The sequence below is a fragment of the Ochotona princeps genome, chromosome 12 (genome assembly GCF_030435755.1).
Source record: "Ochotona princeps isolate mOchPri1 chromosome 12, mOchPri1.hap1, whole genome shotgun sequence".
In the NCBI taxonomy this organism is placed as follows: Eukaryota; Metazoa; Chordata; class Mammalia; order Lagomorpha; family Ochotonidae; genus Ochotona; species Ochotona princeps.
This window is the reverse complement of record NC_080843.1, coordinates 1508076-1529249: the sequence shown is the minus strand read 5'-3', so window position 1 is coordinate 1529249 and position 21174 is coordinate 1508076. Positions and strand designations below refer to the sequence as shown.

The following is a 21174-nucleotide window of genomic DNA, read 5'->3' as shown; positions in this document are numbered from 1 at the left end:
GCGGGTAACTTGCTGCCAGAAGCATTGGGGCAATCCCAGCCAGCCAACCCCGCAGGGGTCTCCTCACCTTCTGTCCCGGTGGTCCCTGTGGCCCCTCGGGTCCTTGCATTCCCGGGAAGCCAATGACTCCTTGTAGCCCTGGGAGGCCTCTTTCCCCCTGAAGCAAAAGGACATGGTCAGGCAGCCGGCCACACCTGGGACCAAGCGGTGCCCATGCAGCAGGGCCGGGGGCGTGCTGGCACAAGTGCCCCATCATTTCTGGGTGCATATAAGTGGCATTTGGGAGAGACTGTCACGGGACCCAGCAGGGGCAGCACTGCCCAGTCCCCTGCGGGCCCAGACAAAGAGGCCAGACAGGTGTCAGAACAGCAGGTCCTCAGGCGGCCATCCTGTGTGCAGGCACACGGCTGGGCCTCAGTGCATGTGCAGCTCCTCCGACAGCCCCTCACCCATCCGCCTGTGGCCCCGCCTCACCATTCTGCTTCCCTGGGGATCCCAGGGTCTCATGACCCGCTTCCCAGGGCTCAGCAGCAAACAGAACACGCATCTCTAGCAGGTATGTGAAAGTGAAGCCCACTTGTGCTGTGGCGAACTGTGCCCTGCTCTAACTTCCGAACGGCAGGAAGCAGTGCAATGTGGCACCCAGCACCAGGCTTTCCAAGAGGTTTCCCCTGTTTTCACATTTAAAGAGTGGGAGAGAGAGCTTCCAGCCACAGGTCCACTCCACCAAACACCTTCCCCGGCCAGGGCTGGGCCAGGCGGAAGCCACAAGTTCAGAACCGCACCAGGTCTCCCAGGTGGTGGCAGGCTCCCAAGTACTCAACCGACACAATGCTTTACAGACATTAAAGGCTAAATGATGTGCTGAGTAAATGAAACCCTGGTGAGTAGGTTTTCTCCCACCACCTGGCTGGATGGCACCCTCTCTTGTTTGGGGCACAGGGCACCGAGGTGTGTGATGTGCACAGCCATGAGCCTTTCTCTGTGGGACCTTGGGCCGAGCAAGGGACGCTTACAGCATGCCCTGGGCGCCCCTGTTGTCCCAACACGCCATGGAACAGACAGAACTGTCCCAGATCATGATGGTTACCCAGGGGACACACACACACACAGAGCAGATATCACACTCCAAACAGAACAGACGCTCAGCTGGACCAGGAGGAAGCTGGAACCTTATGCCAGTCCTCAGTGGACATTGACAACGCGGGAAGGGAGCAGGGGAGGCAGGAACGCAGAAACACAGGCTGGTGGCAGCAGAGGTGGGCCACACGGTGGGCACAGCCAGCCAGCAACAGGAACCAGGCAGGATACATGCAGGACACACGCCATGCTGACCCGCCAGGACAAGGCAGCCAGAGCCCAGTGTAGGCAAGTCCTGGGAAGACTGCTGTATTCAGCTGGCCAACATGTAAGAAAAAAAAAAAAACACAATTCTAGCAAGAAAGCCAGAAAACCCATTTCTCAACAGTGTGTGGGCTCCCATGCAGTCTTACGTCAGTGGTTGGGAGGACTCAGTGAGCACCATCAGCTGCTGGGAAAACACAAGACCCTGTGGAGACGGCAGGCGGGGCTCCCCTGAGGCAGGCAGCGCTCCCCCATGGCAGGGCTCCCCCACAACAGACGGGGCTCCCCGGAGGCAGGCGGGGCTCCCCATGGCAGGGCTCCCCACGGCAGGGCTCCCCGGAGGCAGGCGGGCTCCCCCATGGCAGGCAGGGCTCCCTGGCCCCAACTTTGCTACCAAGCCCTCCTGGGCAGACGAAGATGAGCCCACTAGTTCAGGTTCTGCGACACTAACCGTCACTCCCAAGCGGCACATCCCCAGGGGCATCACATCACCCAGCTGCGCGACACTCCAAGTCACCCTCCTCCCAACCTGCTTGCCTGGCCCACCCTGCCCACACACTGTCACACAACAAGCCGAGAGGTCCTGCTGGTCGTGCCATCTACACTCAGGATCTGAACAAAGGCAGCGACCACACAGGGTGGGCTCAGCGACCGCACAGTGCAGTGCAGCAGCCGGGGCCTCCACAGGACAGCAACCACACAGTGCGGGCTCAGCGCAGCACGGCAGCCAGGGCCTCCACTGAGCAGCAACCACACAGGGCGGGCTCAGCGCGGCAGCCGGGGACTCCACTGAACAGTGACCACACAGTGCGGTGCAGCAGCCGGGGCCTCCACAGGACAGCGACCACACAGTGCAGCACGACAGCCGGGGCCTCCACAGGACAACGACCACACAGTGTGGGCTCAGCGCGGCAGCCGGGGCCTCCACTGGGAGGAACAGTGCAGATGCCGATCCCTGCGGGGCCCACGGCACCTGAGGCAACCAGGAACGCTGGCTCTGGCCCCCTGAGGCCTTGAACCAGAAACCTGCTTGGGGGAAAGACAGCCATGCGGGCACCGTCACCAGGCAGGGACAGTCACGGAGCAAAATATCCCGGGCATAACACAAGCCTGCCAGGAGCTGGCATGAAATTAAAGAAAGCAAACTCAAATTGTGCACCCCGAGTTGCTAACGGCAGGCCGGAAGGAAATGCCATAAATGACCCACGCCATGCCCGAGCTTCCTGCTAACGTGCGGCCAGTATTTTTAGAATAGCTCGTTACCAGCAGCATCTATTCGCGAGCGGGCAGGCGCCGGGGAGCAGGGCCAGAGGGCCCGCTTTCTCCCAGGTCCTTCCTGAGTCAGCACAGAGCCAGAAATAGCAATGAGGTCACCCGCACCCAGGCCTGGGTATTTCTGGGTCACCAGAGCACGCAGGTTCCCGGCAGCGCTGGCTGGCGGTTCCCCGACGTGAGCTCAGGCCACCCTTTTAAATCCATTTCACAGATGGGAAAATGAAGCTGCCGCGATTACCGACACATCACACGCCACCAGGTGACCTCCGGGACTCACGGGAATGGAGCCAAGGAATCTGGAATCCCAACGCTTGTTCCTCTGGCAAACCCACATTCCTCCCCAACTGTCCCCAGGGCACTGACGTAAGCGCAGGATCCCAGCAGCTCGGCCCGGGGGAGCTGAGAAGAAAGCGACCCCTTCATTGACCCAACCCTTGTCATTCCTCCCCCAAGCCGTCAGTCCGGACAAAAGTGCTGACGAGGAATCCGGCAGCCCATGGCCCGTCCAGGGCTGCTGTGGGAACCGGAGCACAGCACAGATGGGGCGGGGCTGCGGGGACATTCAAGGAGCCACGCAGTGAGGAAGTGTTACATGAGGCCAAACATGTCCTTGGAGCTTTCAGCAAACTTCCACAGGGGCCACAGGAAATGCTGAGAGCTGGCTGAGCCGTGTGGGAGGTTCAGGAGGCCAGCCATGTGCAGCCCAGACCTCGCAGCTGCAGCGGGTGCTCACGGTCACAGCCCCTCCACCCCTGCCCTCTGGGGGAGCTCCCAGGAGGTATCGACAGCAGGTCCAGGAGGACATGGCGGCCTCACAGGTCAGGCCAGGCCATGCCGGAAGGCACAGGCAGTACTCAACACAGCAGTGGCGACACAAACCATTTCATTGCAAAGTCTGTGCAGCATCAGGGCCACACTGTGCTAACAGAGGAGTCCACGGACCAACAGGAGGAGTGACCACTGCTGCAGCCTCCCTTGGAGCAGCTCAGACCCGACGGGAAAGGACCAGACGCCAAGGCTAACGGGCACGCAGGGCAGCAGCACGCAGCGTGACGGCAGCGCGGTCAGCCAGTGCCCACGGGCAGGGGCAGCACTTCCCGCGGGCAGCAACAGAACGTGTTGGCTTATCCAAATCCAGCAGGAGCTTCTCACAAAATCAGGCCAACAGGGGAAGCAAGCGTTCTTTCATCTTAACAGCCTTCCCTTCCTCCTTACATCTGCATCACGTGCAAATCAGCTCAGGGCTCAGAAAGTCAAGGCTAGGATGGGTAACCCAGCCAAGTCAGAACTCCAAGTCAGGGGGCTGACGGCGGGCCTGCACGAGGTCTCTAACCTGGGGGGCACATGGGGTCTCTAACCTGGGGGGGCACATGGGGTCTCTAACCTGGGGGCATGGGGTCTCTAACCTGGGGGCACATGGGGTTTCTAACCTGGGGAGGGCGCATGGGGTCTCTAACCTGGGGAGGGTGCATGGGGTCTCTAACCTGGGGAGGGCACATGGGGTCTCTAACGGGGGGCACATGGGGTCTCTAACCTGGGGGCATGTGGTCTCTAACCTGGGGGGCACATGGGGTCTCTAACCTGGGGAGGGCGCATGGGGTCTCTAACCTGGGGAGGGCGCATGGGGTCTCTAACCTGGGTGGTGGCACATGCGGTCTCTAACCTGGGGGCATGGGGTCTCTAACCTGGGGGGCACATGGGGTTTCTAACCTGGGGGGGGCACATGGGGTTTCTAACCCGCATGCACCTGGGGGCATGGGGGTCTCTAACCCAGGGGTGTGCATGGGGTCTCTAACCTGGGTGGGAAGCATGAGGTGTCTCTAACCTGGGTGGTGGCGCATGTGGTCTCTAACCCTGGCAGCATGGCCACCAGCCTAAACGGAGCTGAGCCCAGGGACTGGCAGACTGCCCCTGCCATCCAGTCAAAGAACCGGGGCACAAACCTCGGCCTCTGGACAGGTCAGCAGCCAGGCCTGACACGGGCCCGAGGCAGGATGCCACAGACGTGTCCTATGAACAGAGGGAGCTGCTCAGGCGGGATCCCAGAGCCCTGCCCAGGGCCAGGCTCAGTCCTGGGGCCACCCGGAGCCTGCTGGGCTTGAGTTTAGGGCCTCCAGGCAAGGGCTCGGAGAAGTGAGGGATGTGGAAGTGACTGTGGCCCGAGGGGTGACTGCAGAGCCAAGAATTCCCATGGCCAACGCCTGGAACCAGGCATGACCAGACAGCTGCAGGGCCAGCACCTAAAGCCAGAGCTGCTGGGAAAGGGGTGGGCAGCTGCATTAGGGTCGGGGGCACCTAGCCCTGAGAGGCGGACAGGCAGAACATGGCCATGTGAACGCAGCACCCCATGGGCACGCAGGCTAGCTCGGGGGAGGGGCGGGCGCACCCTGCACACTCGGCTTTCTTACCCGGAAACGTTTCCTAGGAAGGCAGGAAGCAGGCTGGCAGGGTGCACACAGCCCAGCAGCAACTGGTCACTCTCCCACGCCCCTGCGGTGGGGCTGCCAGTAGCCGGGTCAGGAGCCCTCCCCCTCCCTGCACAGCGCTGGCCAGAAAGGCCTGAGCTCACAGCAGGGGAGGGGCACAGCAAGGAGACACCCCCTCCAAAGGAGGACATTCCCAATAACTGGAAGAATGCAGACATTAAAAGTCAAATTACATTAGTACATAAGTAATGAGGCAGCCCTCCCCCAGGACCTCAGAGCCCGGGGCTTGAGCCATCCCTGGACTTGCAGCAGACCCCAGCCCTGCTGTCCCCAATGGCACAGACCACAGAGCCATCCCCAGCCCCTGGCTGTGGCTGGGCCAGCTGTGACCTGCTCCCATCGGCACTGGAACACTGCAGCTGCCGCATTCTGGCCACGAAGCACCAGGGACGGCCCTGTTCCCTCCGCGGCCAGGCCTGCCACGTTTGCCTCAGAATTCCAGCCTCCAAGTGGAGAATCCCAATGCCTGTGCATTGTGGACCAGAGGAGCAGGGCACGAAGACCAGTCTGTCCCTGGTGGAGAGCCCCAATATGCAGGAGGGCCACAGGTGCAGCTGGGAGCTGTGTGAGCCTGGCAGAAAGCGGTGTCTGGGTCCACCCAGAATCTGGTCCAACTTCAGGCTTGCCAGTTCCCGCAGGACTCAACATGGACAGGACACAGATCAGCACAGCTACACGCTGAGCAGCAAAGGCGGCCAGCCCCACAGCACAGCCACACTCAGGGTTTCTGATGGGTCAACTTTTGCCAAAAAGAAATGAAACAGGAGCTCTTTTCCGGGCTAAGGAGATTCTCTTGGCACCTGCCCACCATCTGCCAGTGTGAAACAACTGTCACAAAGGAGCACTCCACAAAACGTCTCCCAGGAGCCACTGAGCAGAACCCAGAGAGCTGCCGAACCAGACACCTACAGCCTGGGCTGCAGAAACAGTGACGTGGCTGCGGCACGGCCAGGGACCTGATCCAGGTGGGCCTGCTCAGCCACCACCCCCAAAGCAGCCAGGCGGTCTCAGGATCCTGCTGACCCCTAAATCCCATCCATCCTGCCTTGCACTGGGGCATTCTCAGGGGGCAACCATTTTCCTAACAATTCACTGCAAGCAGCAGCTACTCCTAGCTGGCCCAACCACCACTCAAACCCGAGGATGCAGGGGGGCGGGCAGGAGAAGCTGCCCCAAAACGTCCAGGACCCCCCAGACCCTTCCCCCCCCTCCTCCTCCAGTAGGACCCTCTGCCCAGGCATGTCAGCCCCAGTGAAGACAGCACACTCACCCCCCTCCCCATTCACACAACCCCCACGGAGCCCCCGACGGCTGTGCTTCCTTGGAGAGGACCCAACAGGTGGTGCCTGGGGTCCCAGCAAGGGCAGGTGCCAGGGCGGCGGGCCCAGCCCCTGAGCAGGGGAGGCCACATGCACTCCTAGCTCTTGCCACCAGAGAGAGCTCTGAGCCCACACACCAAGTTCTCCTGTTCTCAATTTCTCTAAAGGACCAGGAAGCATTAAGCGTCTTTTCTAGAATGTTCCTAGCTAACACGTTACTGCTAACAGCACCAAATGCACACACTATTGTGGGTACAGATGACAGGATTCAGGCCCAGGAGCGCTCTAGGATTTTCTTTAAAATTCAAACCGCTATCAAATTTACAAGTATAAAACTAGTAGCCTGGATCCTGGGGCTACAAAGTGACAAACACTGAGCAGTGTGACTGTGGGGACTTTTCAGAGTGATGGGGTTGGTGGTGGTAGATGTTCTCATCTGTTCTACACCCCACGTGGGAAGAACATTTGCATATACCCAGGAAAGCCAATCGGGAAACCAAGTAACTTAACCTTAGCTCTCTTTCAGCTTCGTACCCTCGCTTGCACTGTTTCACTGCTGTTACCTTGCGACCACCCTTCACCAGGGCTGTGCAGACCACCAGTCAGTAGCCAAGGGCTCACACGTCTCCGGGGGCTTCATGCTGCCACAGCTAAGGAGCTCAGGAACTCAAACTTGGAAATGCATGTGGGTGTGACCGGGTCTTAGAACAAAACTAGGACACATAAAACCCAGGAAATGCCAGAATCTGGGTCACGCACTGTTTTTTATGGGCCCGTGATAAGAGCAAACACGAAAACAAATGCCAGAGACAGCCTGACAAGAACAATCATGATGAAGAATACAAAAGCATGCCACACACACTTCAGGCTGAACCTCAGCACTTTCACGGGGATTTTTCTTTCCCTTAAAGCTGTGCTGAGGGTTTGATGGGGACCCCGTGGTAGGCAACACACCCGTCCCCGGCTGCCTTCAGCTCAAGCCAGCTGCCACAAAGCAGGTGTTTGTGTAGGAGCCCAGCTCCAGGCCCCACTGAGTGTGGCATCTGGAACATTCTGTTCCCACCCCCAGGGGTCCTTGTACTTATTGCTGCTCGGCTCACTGAGGCCCCAGGGCGTGTGAGCCCCAAGTCCCCTGTCAGCCCCAGCATGTCACAGAGCTGGCCCTTCAACCATGAGCCTCTCGGCGCTCCGCAAAGTCACACTCAGAACCCAACAGAAAAGAGTAGCCTGAAGTTCCACAAAACCCAGCATCCAGGAGACCTAGGCCATGTGGGAAGGCCACACTCGGAGGAACGGGAACTGGCTGGGAATGGAAACCAGGCTCCCCAGCTAGCGGGTCAGAAGCCTGGTCCACTGTCAGAGGCGAGAATCCTGGCCCCGGCTCCTGTGCCAGCTTCCTGCCAGTGTAGTTCCCACTGCAGTTCCGGGCAAGGCATCCCTCCTGCCACGTGCTTCCACAGAACATGCCACGCCCACACAGGGCTCTCCGCCCACCTGCAACGGCTCCAACACTGGAGGACACAGAAGCATCAGGGCCTCTTATCCACAGAACCCTCCCAAAGTCAGGGCTGAAACCTGCCTCACCCCGCGGCCACGCGCACCCACTCCACGGCCCTGCAGCAGCCCCTGCTGTCCAAAGGTGCCGGAGCCCAGGATGGACAGCAAAGTGTCCCCAGGGAGGGTGGAGCACAACCCCTAGACTGTCATTTCCTAAAGGTAACTCAGACATGCCAAAGAAAATGAGCAACTGTGCTTCCTAACCATTTCCTAACTCACAGTGTCTCCCTCCCTCCCTCCCTCCCACTCAGCCCTGCCCAACAGTCGGGTCAAAGACGGCCACTGACCAAGGTCTCTAACAAAGGACAACACTCGGGCACACTGGTGAGGACACACAGACTCAACAGGCACCGCCTGACACCTGCAGCTGAGGGTCTGTGATAGAGTCCCAGCACTCTGGGACACCTGCAGCTGAGGGTCTGTGATGGAGTCCCAGCACTGCCCTGGGACACCTGCAGGAAACAGGGCCCCCAGGAAACAGGGCCCCCAGGAAACAGGGCCCCCAGACTGTGGGACACTGCACCTGTCCCTCCCCGCCCCTCAGGATGGCTGTGGAAGAAACAGATGATACACCAAGCATCAAGAGTGATGGCAGGGCTGCCCCTGGTTCAGCTGAGGGCTGTGAACACCACTGCATCCATGGCCATGACCCTCCGCAGGGACAGCAGGCTGCGTCCAAGCTAACCAAACACCACCCGATCTAGGGCGCAGGCCAGGCTGTCTCAGAGCTCACAGGGCCTCCCTTAGGGCCTCCTATGTCACAACACAGCACAGTAGGGCCAGGTAGGCCTCCTGAGCCGCGGGGTGACCCATAACTTTCCAGGAACATTCAGGAGAGGGGACGAAGAGGCTCTGCCTCGTGTGTATAAGTTGGTGTAAGGGTGACATTACCCAGAATTCCCTTCACCATGTGAGTATAAGTGGGTGTAAAGGTGACATTACCCAGAATTCCCTTCAGCCTGTCTAAGTCGGTGTAAGGGTGACATTACCCAGAATTCCCTTCACCGTGTGAGTATAAGTGGGTGTAAAGGTGACATTACCCAGAATTCTCTTCAGCCTGTGTGTATAAGTTGGTGTAAGGGTTACATTACCCAGAATTCCCTTCACCCTGTGTGTAAGTCAGTGTAAGGGTTACATTACCCAGAATTCCCTTCACCCTGTAAGTCAGTGTAAGAGTGACGTTACCCAGAATTCCCTTCAGCCTGTAAGTTGGTGTAAGGCTGATGCTACCCAGAATTCCCTTCACTGTGTGTGTGTAAGTCAGTGTAAGTGTGACGTTACCCAGAATTCCCTTCACCCTGTGTGTAAGTCAGTGTAAGGCTGGTGTTACCCAGAATTCCCTTCACCCTGTGTGTAAGTCAGTGTAAGGGTGACGTCACCCAGAACTCCCTTCAGCCTGTGTATAAGTCGGTATAAGGCTGATGTTACCCAGAATTCCCTTCACCCTGTGTGTAAGTCAGTGTAAGGGTGACGTTACCCAGAATTCCCTTCACCCTGTGTGTAAGTCAGTGTAAGGCTGGTGTTACCCAGAATTCCCTTCACCCTGTGTGTAAGTCAGTGTAAGGGTGACGTCACCCAGAACTCCCTTCAGCCTGTGTATAAGTCGGTATAAGGCTGATGTTACCCAGAATTCCCTTCACCCTGTGTGTAAGTCAGTGTAAGGGTGATGTTACCCAGAATTCCCTTCATTGTGTGTGTGTAAGTCAGTGTAAGGGTGATGTTACCCAGAATTCCCTTCACCCTGTGTGTAAGTCAGTGTAAGGGTGACGTTACCCAGAATTCCCTTCACCCTGTGTGTAAGTCAGTGTAAAGCTGATGTTACCCAGAATTCCCTTCACCCTGTGTGTGTATAAGTCGGTGTAAGGCTGACGTTACCCAGAATTCCCTTCACTGTGTGTGTATAAGTCGGTGTAAGGGTGACGTTACCCAGAATTCCCTTCACCCTGTGTGTAAGTCAGTGTAAGGCTGATGTTACCCAGAATTCCCTTCACTGTGTGTGTATAAGTCGGTGTAAGGCTGATGTTACCCATAACTCCCTTCAGCCTATGTATAAGTCGGTATAAGGCTGATGTTACCCAGAATTCCCTTCATCCTGTGTATAAGTCAGTGTAAGGCTGATGTTAGCCAGAATTCCCTTCACCGTGTGTGGACCCGCTGCTCAATCCCAGACTAACAGACATGGGGCCTGGGTAAGGGACCTGAATCAGGGACGATCCGGACACAGGTTTTAGAATTTCTGCAAGAACCCGTGTTGGCTTGTCCTGTGACACCGCGGGGAGGGAGTCAGCCTGGGCCCTGGAAGCACACTCTTCCTCGGCGGTGAGGTCAAGGGCAGACAGCAGCCCCAGGCACCTCCCCACGGGCATTTGCCAGAACGCTGGTGGTTTGCACATCAGCTCTGACTCAGTCTTCCGCCTGTGGCATGCAGTTGCTGTGTTCACCCATGGGACAGCTGCGCACACCCACGCTGCACAAGGGCCTGGCATCCACAGGCCGTGTGAGTGTGCACACACCAGTGCAGCCTCCGGTTCCACACGTGTCACATGTCAGGGCTTCTCGCATGGGCAGCCTTTGATCTGAGACTAAAACAGTCTCCTGCCCTTCCAGAAGAAAGCCGATTCCCAGCCAGCCAATGCTGTGTCGGAGTCGCTATTTACAGGAAAGCAAAGTTTTCCATAAACAGTCGCAGTCAGGGCTGCCAGGACACGGTCATATAAAGTGTCTGGACTTTAAAAGTCATGGGGCCTGATGTTGCAGCTAAGATTCTTACACGCCCATGCCTCCTCCGAACTAGGAAACAACTCACTCATTGCTGCCAAGGCTGCTGCCCCAGTTCCAAACACAGTTGCAAACGGAAACCTCCAAACATCGCCATCAGACTCCATCCCCAGCTTGGCAGGCCTCAGAGGCACGAGGCTGGGGGGCTGTGGCAGGGTAGGGACAGCATGAGACACCCCAGGCTGGGGCCACCGCCTGTCCCCATGCCCTGTGCACCTGACAGGCCTCAGAGGCACGAGGCCAGGGGACTATGGCAGGGTAGGGACAGCATGAGACACCCTGACTGGGGCCACCGCCTGTCCCCACGCCCTGTGCACTGGAGAGGCCGGGTGTACACGGGCAGAAAGCTATCAGCAGCAGTGTGCTTGATGGCTTCTTTTGATGGCCTTGTTTGGTGGCTCTTTTAGACTCAGCCATATTTAAAAGAAAAAAAAAAAGATTGTTTTTGAAAAGCTGTCAGGAAAGACAGAAGTAGGTGACGCGTGGGAGGCCCAGGTCATTCTCACGGTCGTGGGGCCAGATGGTGACTCATGTGCAAGCTGTGGAGAGGAAACGGGGCACATCTGGAAGTCATCGTGGCACAGCAAGACACCAGACAAAATGGGGAAACGGAAAAGGACGGGGCTGCACCGGGCACCCCCAGAGCCACTTCCTGAAGGCGACTCCAGCAGGCATGAGCGTAAGAGCCACAGCCCCGGGGCTGGGGGCTGGCGGCGTCTCACTCTGCGGCCCCTCGCTTCAGCACCTGCGCAGGCGGGCTGGCCTGTGGGCCCCTGTATTCCCAGGACAGGGAAGCAGCAAAAACACACGACCACGTCTATGAAGTGGGGTGCCAGCTGAAGGCACATGAACAGGGAGAATGACCACCCAGAGCCGACAGATAAAATCACGCCAGCGAGCACCTGGACAACACCTCGGGGTGGACCTCACGAATGGGCTGGTGTGGTTTTTTTCCTCCAGTGGCAGCATCCCGAAGCCACGAACGCAGCAGGTAATGACCCCGTCGTGGTCCTCCCGGCAGCCCAGCGTCTGTGCGACACCAACTTGGGCAGTCAGCTATACTCCCGGGAGGAGTGGCCCACTGCTCGACCTCGTGGTCTCCACTGTGCATGAGCCACCACTGGACGGTCCCCACCTCCGGCATGTCCACACACCTCGCTAAAGGTCCCTGCACGCTCTGCACGCTCTGTCCTCTGTCCCCACCTCCACCACCACGCTGGAACACACAAACCACAGCATGGCCACCTATACACAGGATGTTTCCTGAAGCCATTGTCAGTCAATTCTCTCCAACACTGGGAAGCTGAGCTGGTGCACCGGTCGGCTGAGGGCTGAGCCGAGGCACAGCAGGTTCCCCAGTGTGCGTCTGACTTCTCACCTGCACCCTCTAGCATGTGCTGTCTCATCGCAGATGGACTAGGAACCTTGTATTGGAACAAGCTGAACGACGGCTTCTTGGTGACCTAAAATGCTGGGCCACACACTGCTGAGCCCCACAGGTGTGAAGTATTTCAAAACGCACGCGAGGTCCCCACTGCAGAAATCTCACACTTCCTGAAAAGCCTCTTACTCAATTTCCCAAGCGCCCCCTTGGGTGCGTTCTCATTTTGCGCCATCTTACACCTCGAGACTGACAGAACGGGATTTCCTTTTAAATATTCTAGACTTCGAAATTCCCACTGGCCCCGAGCGCCTCTTGCACACAGTAAATGGTAAACCAATGAAGATCGGGAGCACAGCCACAGGGCATTAGACTAACCAGAGAACACGCACAGACTGCAACAACCTGCATGAAAACACGCACTGCTAAACGCTGGAGAGAAAAACCCAAATCTAGGAAGACAACGCTGACATTCCAAACAGCAGTTCCTACACATGAGAAAAACACGATCATCTACGTTTCCAGTAGTTCTCCGGGATTAGAACCTGTGTCTACCCAGACAACGGGGAATGAGACGAGAATCAAGGCTCGCATGTGAAGCAGGACATACCAAGCACTCGGCGACGTTCCGTTCCGTTTCATGACGCAGCCACGTCTGGGGTGCTTACAGCCCTTAACCACATGTCACTTTTTCACAGGGTCCGCGAAATGAATGGAATCAATAAGGTCTCTTGAATTCTCCAAAATATCAGTAACCTAAGAGTGTTTGCCCCAAAGGGACTTCCTCTAAGGGTCAAGCGCAGCTAAGACCCTGTGCCAAGCAAGACCCTTCATTCCTTCAGCCTGCTCACAGGCTGGGCTGCAAGCAACGTCCCTGGGGTCCTTGGGTGGTCCAGTGTGGCGCGAGGGGAGGGGCAGACCAAAGCAAGCCGTGTGCCTTGGGACAGGCTCCTACCACCTCAGCATCTGGCCAAGGAGGCCACGGCGTGCCTGCCTGTGGCAGCTGACGGCAGGTCCCTGGTGCAAGTGGGCACGCAGCTCTTCCCTCAGGAGACCTGGCCCCTCTCTCACACTGGGGGCAGCGTGCAGCATCCCTTGCAGATAACTTCCGCATGTCCTCAGTAGACACTCACAGGGCCCCAGTGGCAGCCCTCCAAGTGCCTGGCTGGAAAGCCAGAAGCTGCTCACCCAGGCTGTTGTGCTATATCACCCTTCCAGGGCCCTCAGGTGGGAAATGGCTCACCCTCCCAGGTACGGGAAGATTGAAGGATGAGGGGTGACCAATGTGCATCCCCCAATGTAGACCCAGAAGACAAAGACGTGCCTGCCCAGCTCTGGGTCACCATGAGGGACTCCCTGGGCTCAAAGCTCCCAGCAGCCAGGAGTCCAGCTGAGCCTCCTCTGCCGCCCACAACCCAGGGGTAGCCTCCTATCCTGGACAAAGCACCATGCCCGACCCATGGCAGACACGCCAGAGGGCATCTAGGCTTCTTTATGGTTTGACACCACAAGCCAGTTTTCCATTCTGCCCGGAACCTACTGTGTGCAAGCAGCAGCTAGCAGCCAAGGTGAGGGTGCAGACAGGCAGGCTTCGGGGAGGCCCGGCCTAGGCCAAAGCCGCCGACTGGGTTGGGCCCATAGGCGCCGGGAGGCTGCTAACACCACAGGCCACTTCATCATCATGAGGGAAGACAGTCCCGTCCACACTGAACCCACAGCGCCACGCTAAGTCCTCCCCAGACCTCCAGGACTAGCAGCCGAATCACTTCCAGACTGGCCACTTCTGAGCCTTTCAGATCCGACAAGGCACGGGCCTTGAGGGCTCCATCAATACCATCCCAGGTGGGGGCTTCTCCCTGGTGTCTGTGACGGCTGCTCCGACCCACATGTGCGGGAGGGGAGGGACAAGTAGCCATCGGCCTGGGTGGAACAGCAGGACCAGGGCTGCTGCCCCACAGCTACGCCAGGCCCTGGTGCCCATGGGGCTCGAGGCCGGGAAGGTGAGCAGGCAGACACCAGTGAGCTCGAGGAGGCGACTTCCGGGAAGCTGGCCGCCTTTGCCATGCCTGGAGCTCTGGCTGTCCAGGACCAACTGGCAGTCGCTGGCTCTGCTTCGCCTGACGCGGGCTCTAACCGAGAGCCTCAGCTTGCCATTTATCCCCGTGCACCTTGGGCCTAACTAAGGCCTATCTGCTAGATGCCACGAGGTCACGGAATATGGGGAGCGGTGCAGAAAAACAGTCTCTCGAGGCTCAGTCGTTTCCTGTGCAGTCTTTCCGTGTGGACAGCACGAGGCCTTGCCCCACAGGGTGAGGGGTTGAGAAAAATCGAGTTCTCCAGTCAGGGAAGGGCTGGTCTTGGTCTTGGCTGAGGTGGCCAGCATCCCAAGCCCTCTTCACTTTGAGCAGATGGCATTTCCCACCCCACAGTCACCAAAACCCTAGCTAATCACCTGAGAGAAAACATCCCCCGGGCCCCAGGCGCTCAAGCCACCTGCAGAACAGTAAGTCAGCCGAGACTCCGCAAGCAGACGGCATCAGGGGCCACAGCATCAGGTGCCGCGGCCGGAAGGGCTGCCACGCAGTGTCCACCACCAACAGGGTGACCAGGAAGTCAGGAGGAGCTGTTGTGCCGAAATCTATTAGCGGATCTGGAGACCCTGAGACAGCCCTGGCCGTCTGTCCTCAGGCCCTGGGGCTTCCTGTTCACCAGACAGGGCAAAAGGAGCCCCCAGGAGCAGAAGGCAGCCAGCAGCTCAGCCACAGACCCTCCTACCGTTTCTCCTCCATCACCCTGACCCCTGCACTGTGCTGGCCCACACCCCCAGGAACCCGGGTGGCCTGAGAAGTGGTCACAGGCAGGGTCACAGTGGGAGCCCGTTCCTGTCCCTGCCGTGCCAGCCCGAGCGACTTCCTCTCTGTGGAGTTGGGAGGCCAGGAATGGAGCTGAACCCCAGCTCTGTGAAGCCGGGGGTCTTTGGCACCCTTCGGCTGATGACTTTAGCAGGACCCGGGGACAACGAGGGGAAGCCTGCCACGTCCTCCTCAGTGGGGGGAAGGGCCTTTTGCCCTCCTGAGGGCAGTGTGAGGCACCGAAGCACACTAGAAAGACGACAGCTCTGTGGGCATTCCACTGGCGACCCACCCGCCACTGGCTCCCCCACAAGGCCAGCCCCAAAGCCTGCCGGGGCCTCCTTGCAAATATTCTCAATGGAGCAACACAGTGAAAACCTCAAAGCACCGTGTGGGGCGGAGTCAGGCATGTTGCTGGAGACATTGGGCTCTGAGGGAATCTTCCGGAAGCCCAGTGAGGGGCAGGGCGGAGTCCTAGCCCCCACAGCCCAGACACCAGAGTACATAGAGGCTGCGAGGGCTGGACGCTAATAAATCCACCTTGTCTTATTTCCAGTGGGTGGGAGCTTCAAGTAAAAATTTAAGTCAACCAGGCTAAAAAGCATAAGTAAGCTTACAGGGGTATGCAAACCAGGCAAGTCTGAGGGCCCTGATCTCCCTCGTGGCGGGAAATGCCAACCTGGTCCCAGTGTCACCCTGTGGGCCCGGGTGGCGTCCCCACCAGTGGACACCCCACAGGTCTGCTGCAGTTTGAAGGATTGCTTTACGGACTCACTGCACTCCCGTGAATAAATCATGTTAGACCTTTTTTAAAAAAGCCTTTGTGGTATGAAAAGTACTTTTCTACTTTAGAATAATTTCCTAAAATGTACACTGCCCTGAGAATGAGACAATCACACTGATAAGCAGGGATTGGAAATGACTCTCCCAGACGCCACCACCCCAGGCCACTACCCCAAGCCACCACCCCAGGCCACCACCCCAGGCCACCACCCCAAGCCACCACCCCAAGCCACCTGGGGACCCGCAGCAGGGATTGGAAATGACTCTCCCAGATGCCACCATCCCAAGCCACCTGGGGACCCGCAGCTGCGACCGCCGGCACTTCTGCCAACAGCAGAAAAGGCAGCCCACGATTTGGTGTCAAACGGGACTTGCAGGATTTGAGAAGTGTGGGTCTGTAGCTTCCTAGATCCTTGGTTCCGCTCCCAGCTCCAGCTTCCGACTCCGGCCTCCTGCCACAGAGACCCCGGGAGGCAGCAATGATGACTCGGGCCTCATTCTGCACATGCGGGGAGCCTGCCTTGACTCCTGGCACAGGTCCCGGCTCAGGGCCTGGCCAGGCTCCCAGGCACTGCGGTCACTGAGAAGATAAAAGTTCTCCTTGCCTCTTCTATTCCAGTAAACAAGCAAACAGACAAGATCCTCCAGCTACCCAGAAAGATGGCCTCCGCTCGCTCTGAACAAGACGAGGAATGCAGGGCACACCTGGTGGTCCCCAGCTGCCTGTGCGCCTGCACTAGGAGCCAGGGTTTGAGGGCTGGCTTGCCCAGCACACCTGGTTTCCACGGTGACCACAGGCAGCACAGAGATGCAGCCACTGTGTAGGTAAAAACCAGGCAGGATCCCTCTGTGAAGCCAGTGCAAGGGAGAAGGTGAACTGTCGTCTAGACAGACCCACGGGACCTCAACCATAGGACGAGGACCCCTGGCTTAGAAAAGACACGATGTGACACTTGGGGGGGCAGGAAAGAAACACTGGTTTAATAAATAAATCTAGACAAGCACATGAGTGCAAAATATTATGGCAGAAGTACTAATTTCAGGAGTCAGCCTGTAGAACAGTAGGTCATTCTCCCGTCTGCAATACAAACATCCCACAAGGGCACAGGTTTGAGTCCTGGCTGCCCCACGTCCCATCCGGCTCCCTGCTAATGCTCTTTGGAGAGCAGTGGAGGCTGACCCATGAACTTGAGCCCCTGCAGCCATGCAGAAGGCCCAGGTGAAGATCGTGGCTTCTGCCTGGTCCAGCCCTGGCAGCTGTGGCCATCTGAGGAGGGAACCAGCAGATGCAAAATCTCTCTAAGTCTGCCTTTCAAAAAAAAAAAACCTGTTTTTAAGTTACTAATTGCAGAAATGTTAACAGCTAATCAGAATAACGTGCAAAATGCAGTTTTTATAGATTGATTCTAAGAGGCACAATTGATTCAGATGTTTTTGCTCCTTCAAGAGTCAAAATAAGAATGCATTATAAGTCCCTGCATTGTAGCCACAGCCGCCAACGATCCTGCTCGCTGGGCCACGGCTAACAGAACAGCAGTATTAGACAGCCACGCAGCGTGGCCAGCTCCTTTGGCCAGCAGGAGTGAGGCTTTGGCAGACTCCTGCCTCGCTGGTTAGCAGGGATGGCGACACCCAAGGCACATCCGGCACTCACCTTTTGTCCCTTCACTCCATGGCAGTCACACTTCCCACAACCGGAGCCAGAGCCAGAGCAGTCACCCTGCAACACAAAAGTACGCCTGTTAGTGGGGGCATCTCCTGAGCAGAGTCGGGACAGCTGAAACAGCAGCAGCATCACCTCCCTGGGAGAAGACTCCTGCCCTCTTACTGCGAGCCAGGTGGCGAATCATGGCACATCAGCATAGCTTCAAGGCAGGGTCCCGTGAACTGCCCAGACCACGCAGCTCCCTCCTCAGACACACGGTAGAACCCTGAGGACCGCTTGCTCCAAAAAGCGTAAGCCAGCACCTGTGCTTCCGGCTGGCTTTACTGGGACACCACCCACCCACACATGCCAGGCCAGGCTGTGGCCCTCACACCTCCAGGGACAACACAGGGTGGTCGCCGCGCAGGATACCAAGTGGGCAAGTCAACGGGTAGGCCCAAACTTTCAGGAACTGATTTCTAAGTTCAGTCACTGCTCACTGGAAGAAAACGTGACAGCAGCATTTCCTGTTCAGCTCCTTCTAACAGCAAACCACGGTCAGAAGTCAAGGAGAAAGCTGCGGGAGAGAAGGCTACCGCGTGTTCAGGTGCACTGCGTATGTGCCCAGGGGCCACCAACACGAGTTCCTCGGACACAGGCCACTACAGCCCCAGGCCACGACTGGACACACTCCCAACCTGCGGGTGCCCCAGGAGAATCCAGGCTGGCAGGCAGACCTGCCAGCGCATCACACACAGGCCATGGAGTGGGGTAAGGTGAAGGGCTGGGTTCATCACGCACGACGGAGGGGCTGCCGGGACCTGGCTTCGGGTGGCAGCAGCGCGTGGGAGAGGAGGCCGCGATCCCATGAGGGCTCTATTTTTCACAGCACGCTCAGGTCTTGGCCCCGTTGCCACGGAGACCCTTGGCCTCGGACATTCACATCTGGAGGCACTTATTTTTATAGGGCTACATCTAAATGACGCCTCTAACACAGGAAGCTGTTCCTCATTTTCTGCTTTGGGAATGGGGACGTTGCCAAGCATCCAAGAGAGCTCGAGAGGGCAGAGATGGCTCTTCCTCCGGCTCGCGTTGGCAGCAGCCTGCAGCCATGCTCTCCCGGCCCCTAGGAGTTCCCAGCAGCGCCCCGGCTCTCACCCAGAAGAGACAAGGCCAAATCTAACACGTGCTCCTGAGAACTCATCCTGGGGGTACTGCCATGAATGCCAAGGGACCCCTGCTACCTCCATGCTCTCTGTCCCCAGTCCCTGCCTGTCCAGTGAGGAGTACCCCAACTGGGCTCCCATGGAATACCACTCTGCAGTTCCTGGAAGACGTGCACCCAGAGTTCCTCAGGCACCTACGGTCCAGCAGCAAGCCTGAGTCCAGCCGTGCCTGTAATCTAAGCCTGCAGAATTCCAAACCCATGCTATTCCAATAGCATGACACCCAGGGCAGGCTCCAACTACTCAGAGCGTTAGAACATTCATAAACGGGCATCCTAGAACTGATGAATCCACATGACAGTCACACAGCCACCGGTGTTTGATCAGGTCATTCTGGGCCTTGTAATCTAACTTGAACACATATCCGGAGGAGTCAGCATTGTGCTGCAGCACACTAAGCCACTGCACTGCCAGCATCCCACATAGTATCAGTATGTGTCCCAGCTATTCCACTTCCCACCCAGCTCCCTGCCTGTGGCCTGGGAAAGCAGTGGAGGACGGCCCAAAGCCTTGGGGCCCTGTACGCACGTGGGAGACCCGGAGGAAGGTCATAGCTTCAGATTGGCTCATCTCCACCCACTGTGGCCATTTAGGGAGTAAAACAGCAAATGGAATCTCTTTCTATCTTTCCTTCTCTCTGGAAATTTGCCTTTCCAATAAAAATAAATAAAGCTTAAAAAGCATTTGCAGATACCAGTCCAGGGCCAGGGTCTACCTCAGTTCATGGGATAGGAGAGCCACGTGGTCCTTCAGGAACACTTTCCTCTAGAAAGACAACGATTCATGTCCTCGCCAGGTCACCAGGTAGCCTGGGAGGACTCGGCAAGCCTTCAGGAACGCCTTGCACCTGACACTGACCGGGGTTGCACAGCTAGGTTGGCCCCCAGGACTGAAAGCCTAGAAGGTGAGGTGGCTCCCGGGCAAGCCGGCTGCTCAGACAACGGACACAGCCTCCGGCTCCTCAGCAGGGTCGTGGACAGCCCTTTAACCTTTGCCCTCTTCTGGACTTCACTGCATTCCTACAAGCCTCAAGGGGGGAAGCCAGTGGTGAAGCTGGCGTATGGGCGGCAGCGCAGCAGCAGCCCGGCGCAGGCCGGGTCCTCCCACCCAGCGGCAGTGGCTGAAGCTGGTCAAGCTCCGTGGGGATGCCGCTCTGTGCCCTGGAACACTGATACAATCTCGGGAACTTGTGGAAGGCTGTAAAAATGAATTCCCTGGCACCGCTCCCTGAGGCAATTAGAGACAGCCTCAATTACTGGGGAGCACTGATAAGAGACTGTGGGGGGCCCTTTGCGCCTGCCAGGAGGGCCCTGCAGAGAAGCACCCTATAGGGTGTGTGTGTGTGTGTGTGTGCGCACACGCATGCGCCTGTGAGAGAGAGAGAGAGAGAGAGAGAGAAGGAGAGGAGACTCAGACATCTGGAAAACCCACACAGCGGAGGCACAGGCTGCCCACCCTCCCCTGCCCTGCCAATCCTCCACAGGTAGCAAACCTCAGCTTAGCCCCCTTCCCCAAAGACATGTTATCATTTTTTTATACAAGAAAGCTTATCTGCTGCATTCGTCACTCATTGCTCACTCATTCATTCATTCATTTATTCATTTTTATTGGAAAGCCAGATATACAGAGAGGAGGAGAGATAGAGGGGAAGATCTTCTATCCGATGATTCACTCCCCAAGTGGCTGCAATGGCTGGAGCTGAGCCAATCCAAAGCCAGAAGCCAGAAGCCTCCTCCAGGTCTCCCACGCGGGTGCAGGGTCCCAAGGCTTTGGACCATCCTCCACTGCTTTCCCAGGCCACAAGCTGGGAGGTGGGTGGGAAGTGGGGCCACCGGGATTAGAACTAGTGCGCATGCAAGGTGAGGACTTTAGCCACTAGGCTACTGCAGCGGGTCCTACTTTGCTAAGGAAAACCCCATGTGCAGCCACTGTGCTGGGTCCCCTTGACCTCGCTTACACAGCAGCCCCAAGCTGGACGCCCCCTGCCCATGGTCCACGAATGTGCCTGGGGCCTCATGGACCACCCCTTCAGCAGGTGTCCTGGATAGCTCAGAAGCAGCTAAGAAATACAAAGACCTTGGGTGATGAGAGCCCCTCCAATTGGCTGAGCGTCTGTTCTGTCCAAAGGAGCACAGTCAACCAGGTGAGGTTGTCACCACAACTGGGGGATCCCCACAGCCATTCACACAGTGGGTCTCTTCTCGCCAACGGCTGGCTACACCTCAGCCCCAAGCTCTTCCAGTTCAGGTGTCAGGACAAGGGAATTGGGCTGTTGTGTGAAGTCGCCGTGCCTCCCTCATGCTGCCCATCTCTGCCCCTCTCTGAGTTCCAGAATGGCCCCGAATCTTCCTGTGTCTTCCCGGCGAAGGCCACCTCCACAGCAGGACAGGGACACGCGGGTGAGGGGTCTCCCAGGACAAGCAGGCCTTGCCCTCTGCAGGAGCGTAGCAGTCACAGGGGGCAGTGGCCCAGAGAACGCGGAGGGACCCTCAGCACCGCACACCAAAGACCACGAGGGAGGGCAGGAG

General features: G+C 57.8%; 1 protein-coding gene across 1 annotated transcript in view; it reads right to left on the bottom strand.

Annotated features, from left to right (window-relative positions):
- COL4A1 (collagen type IV alpha 1 chain) overlaps nt 1-21174 on the bottom strand; it is a 105444-nt gene that overhangs the window by 42855 nt on the left and 41415 nt on the right. The window contains exons 2-3 of the mRNA XM_058671005.1: nt 17430-17495; nt 68-157 (exon numbers count right to left, since the gene is read on the bottom strand). Coding sequence (XP_058526988.1) covers nt 68-157; nt 17430-17495 — 156 coding nt within the window. The remainder of the gene's footprint in view (nt 1-67; nt 158-17429; nt 17496-21174) is intronic.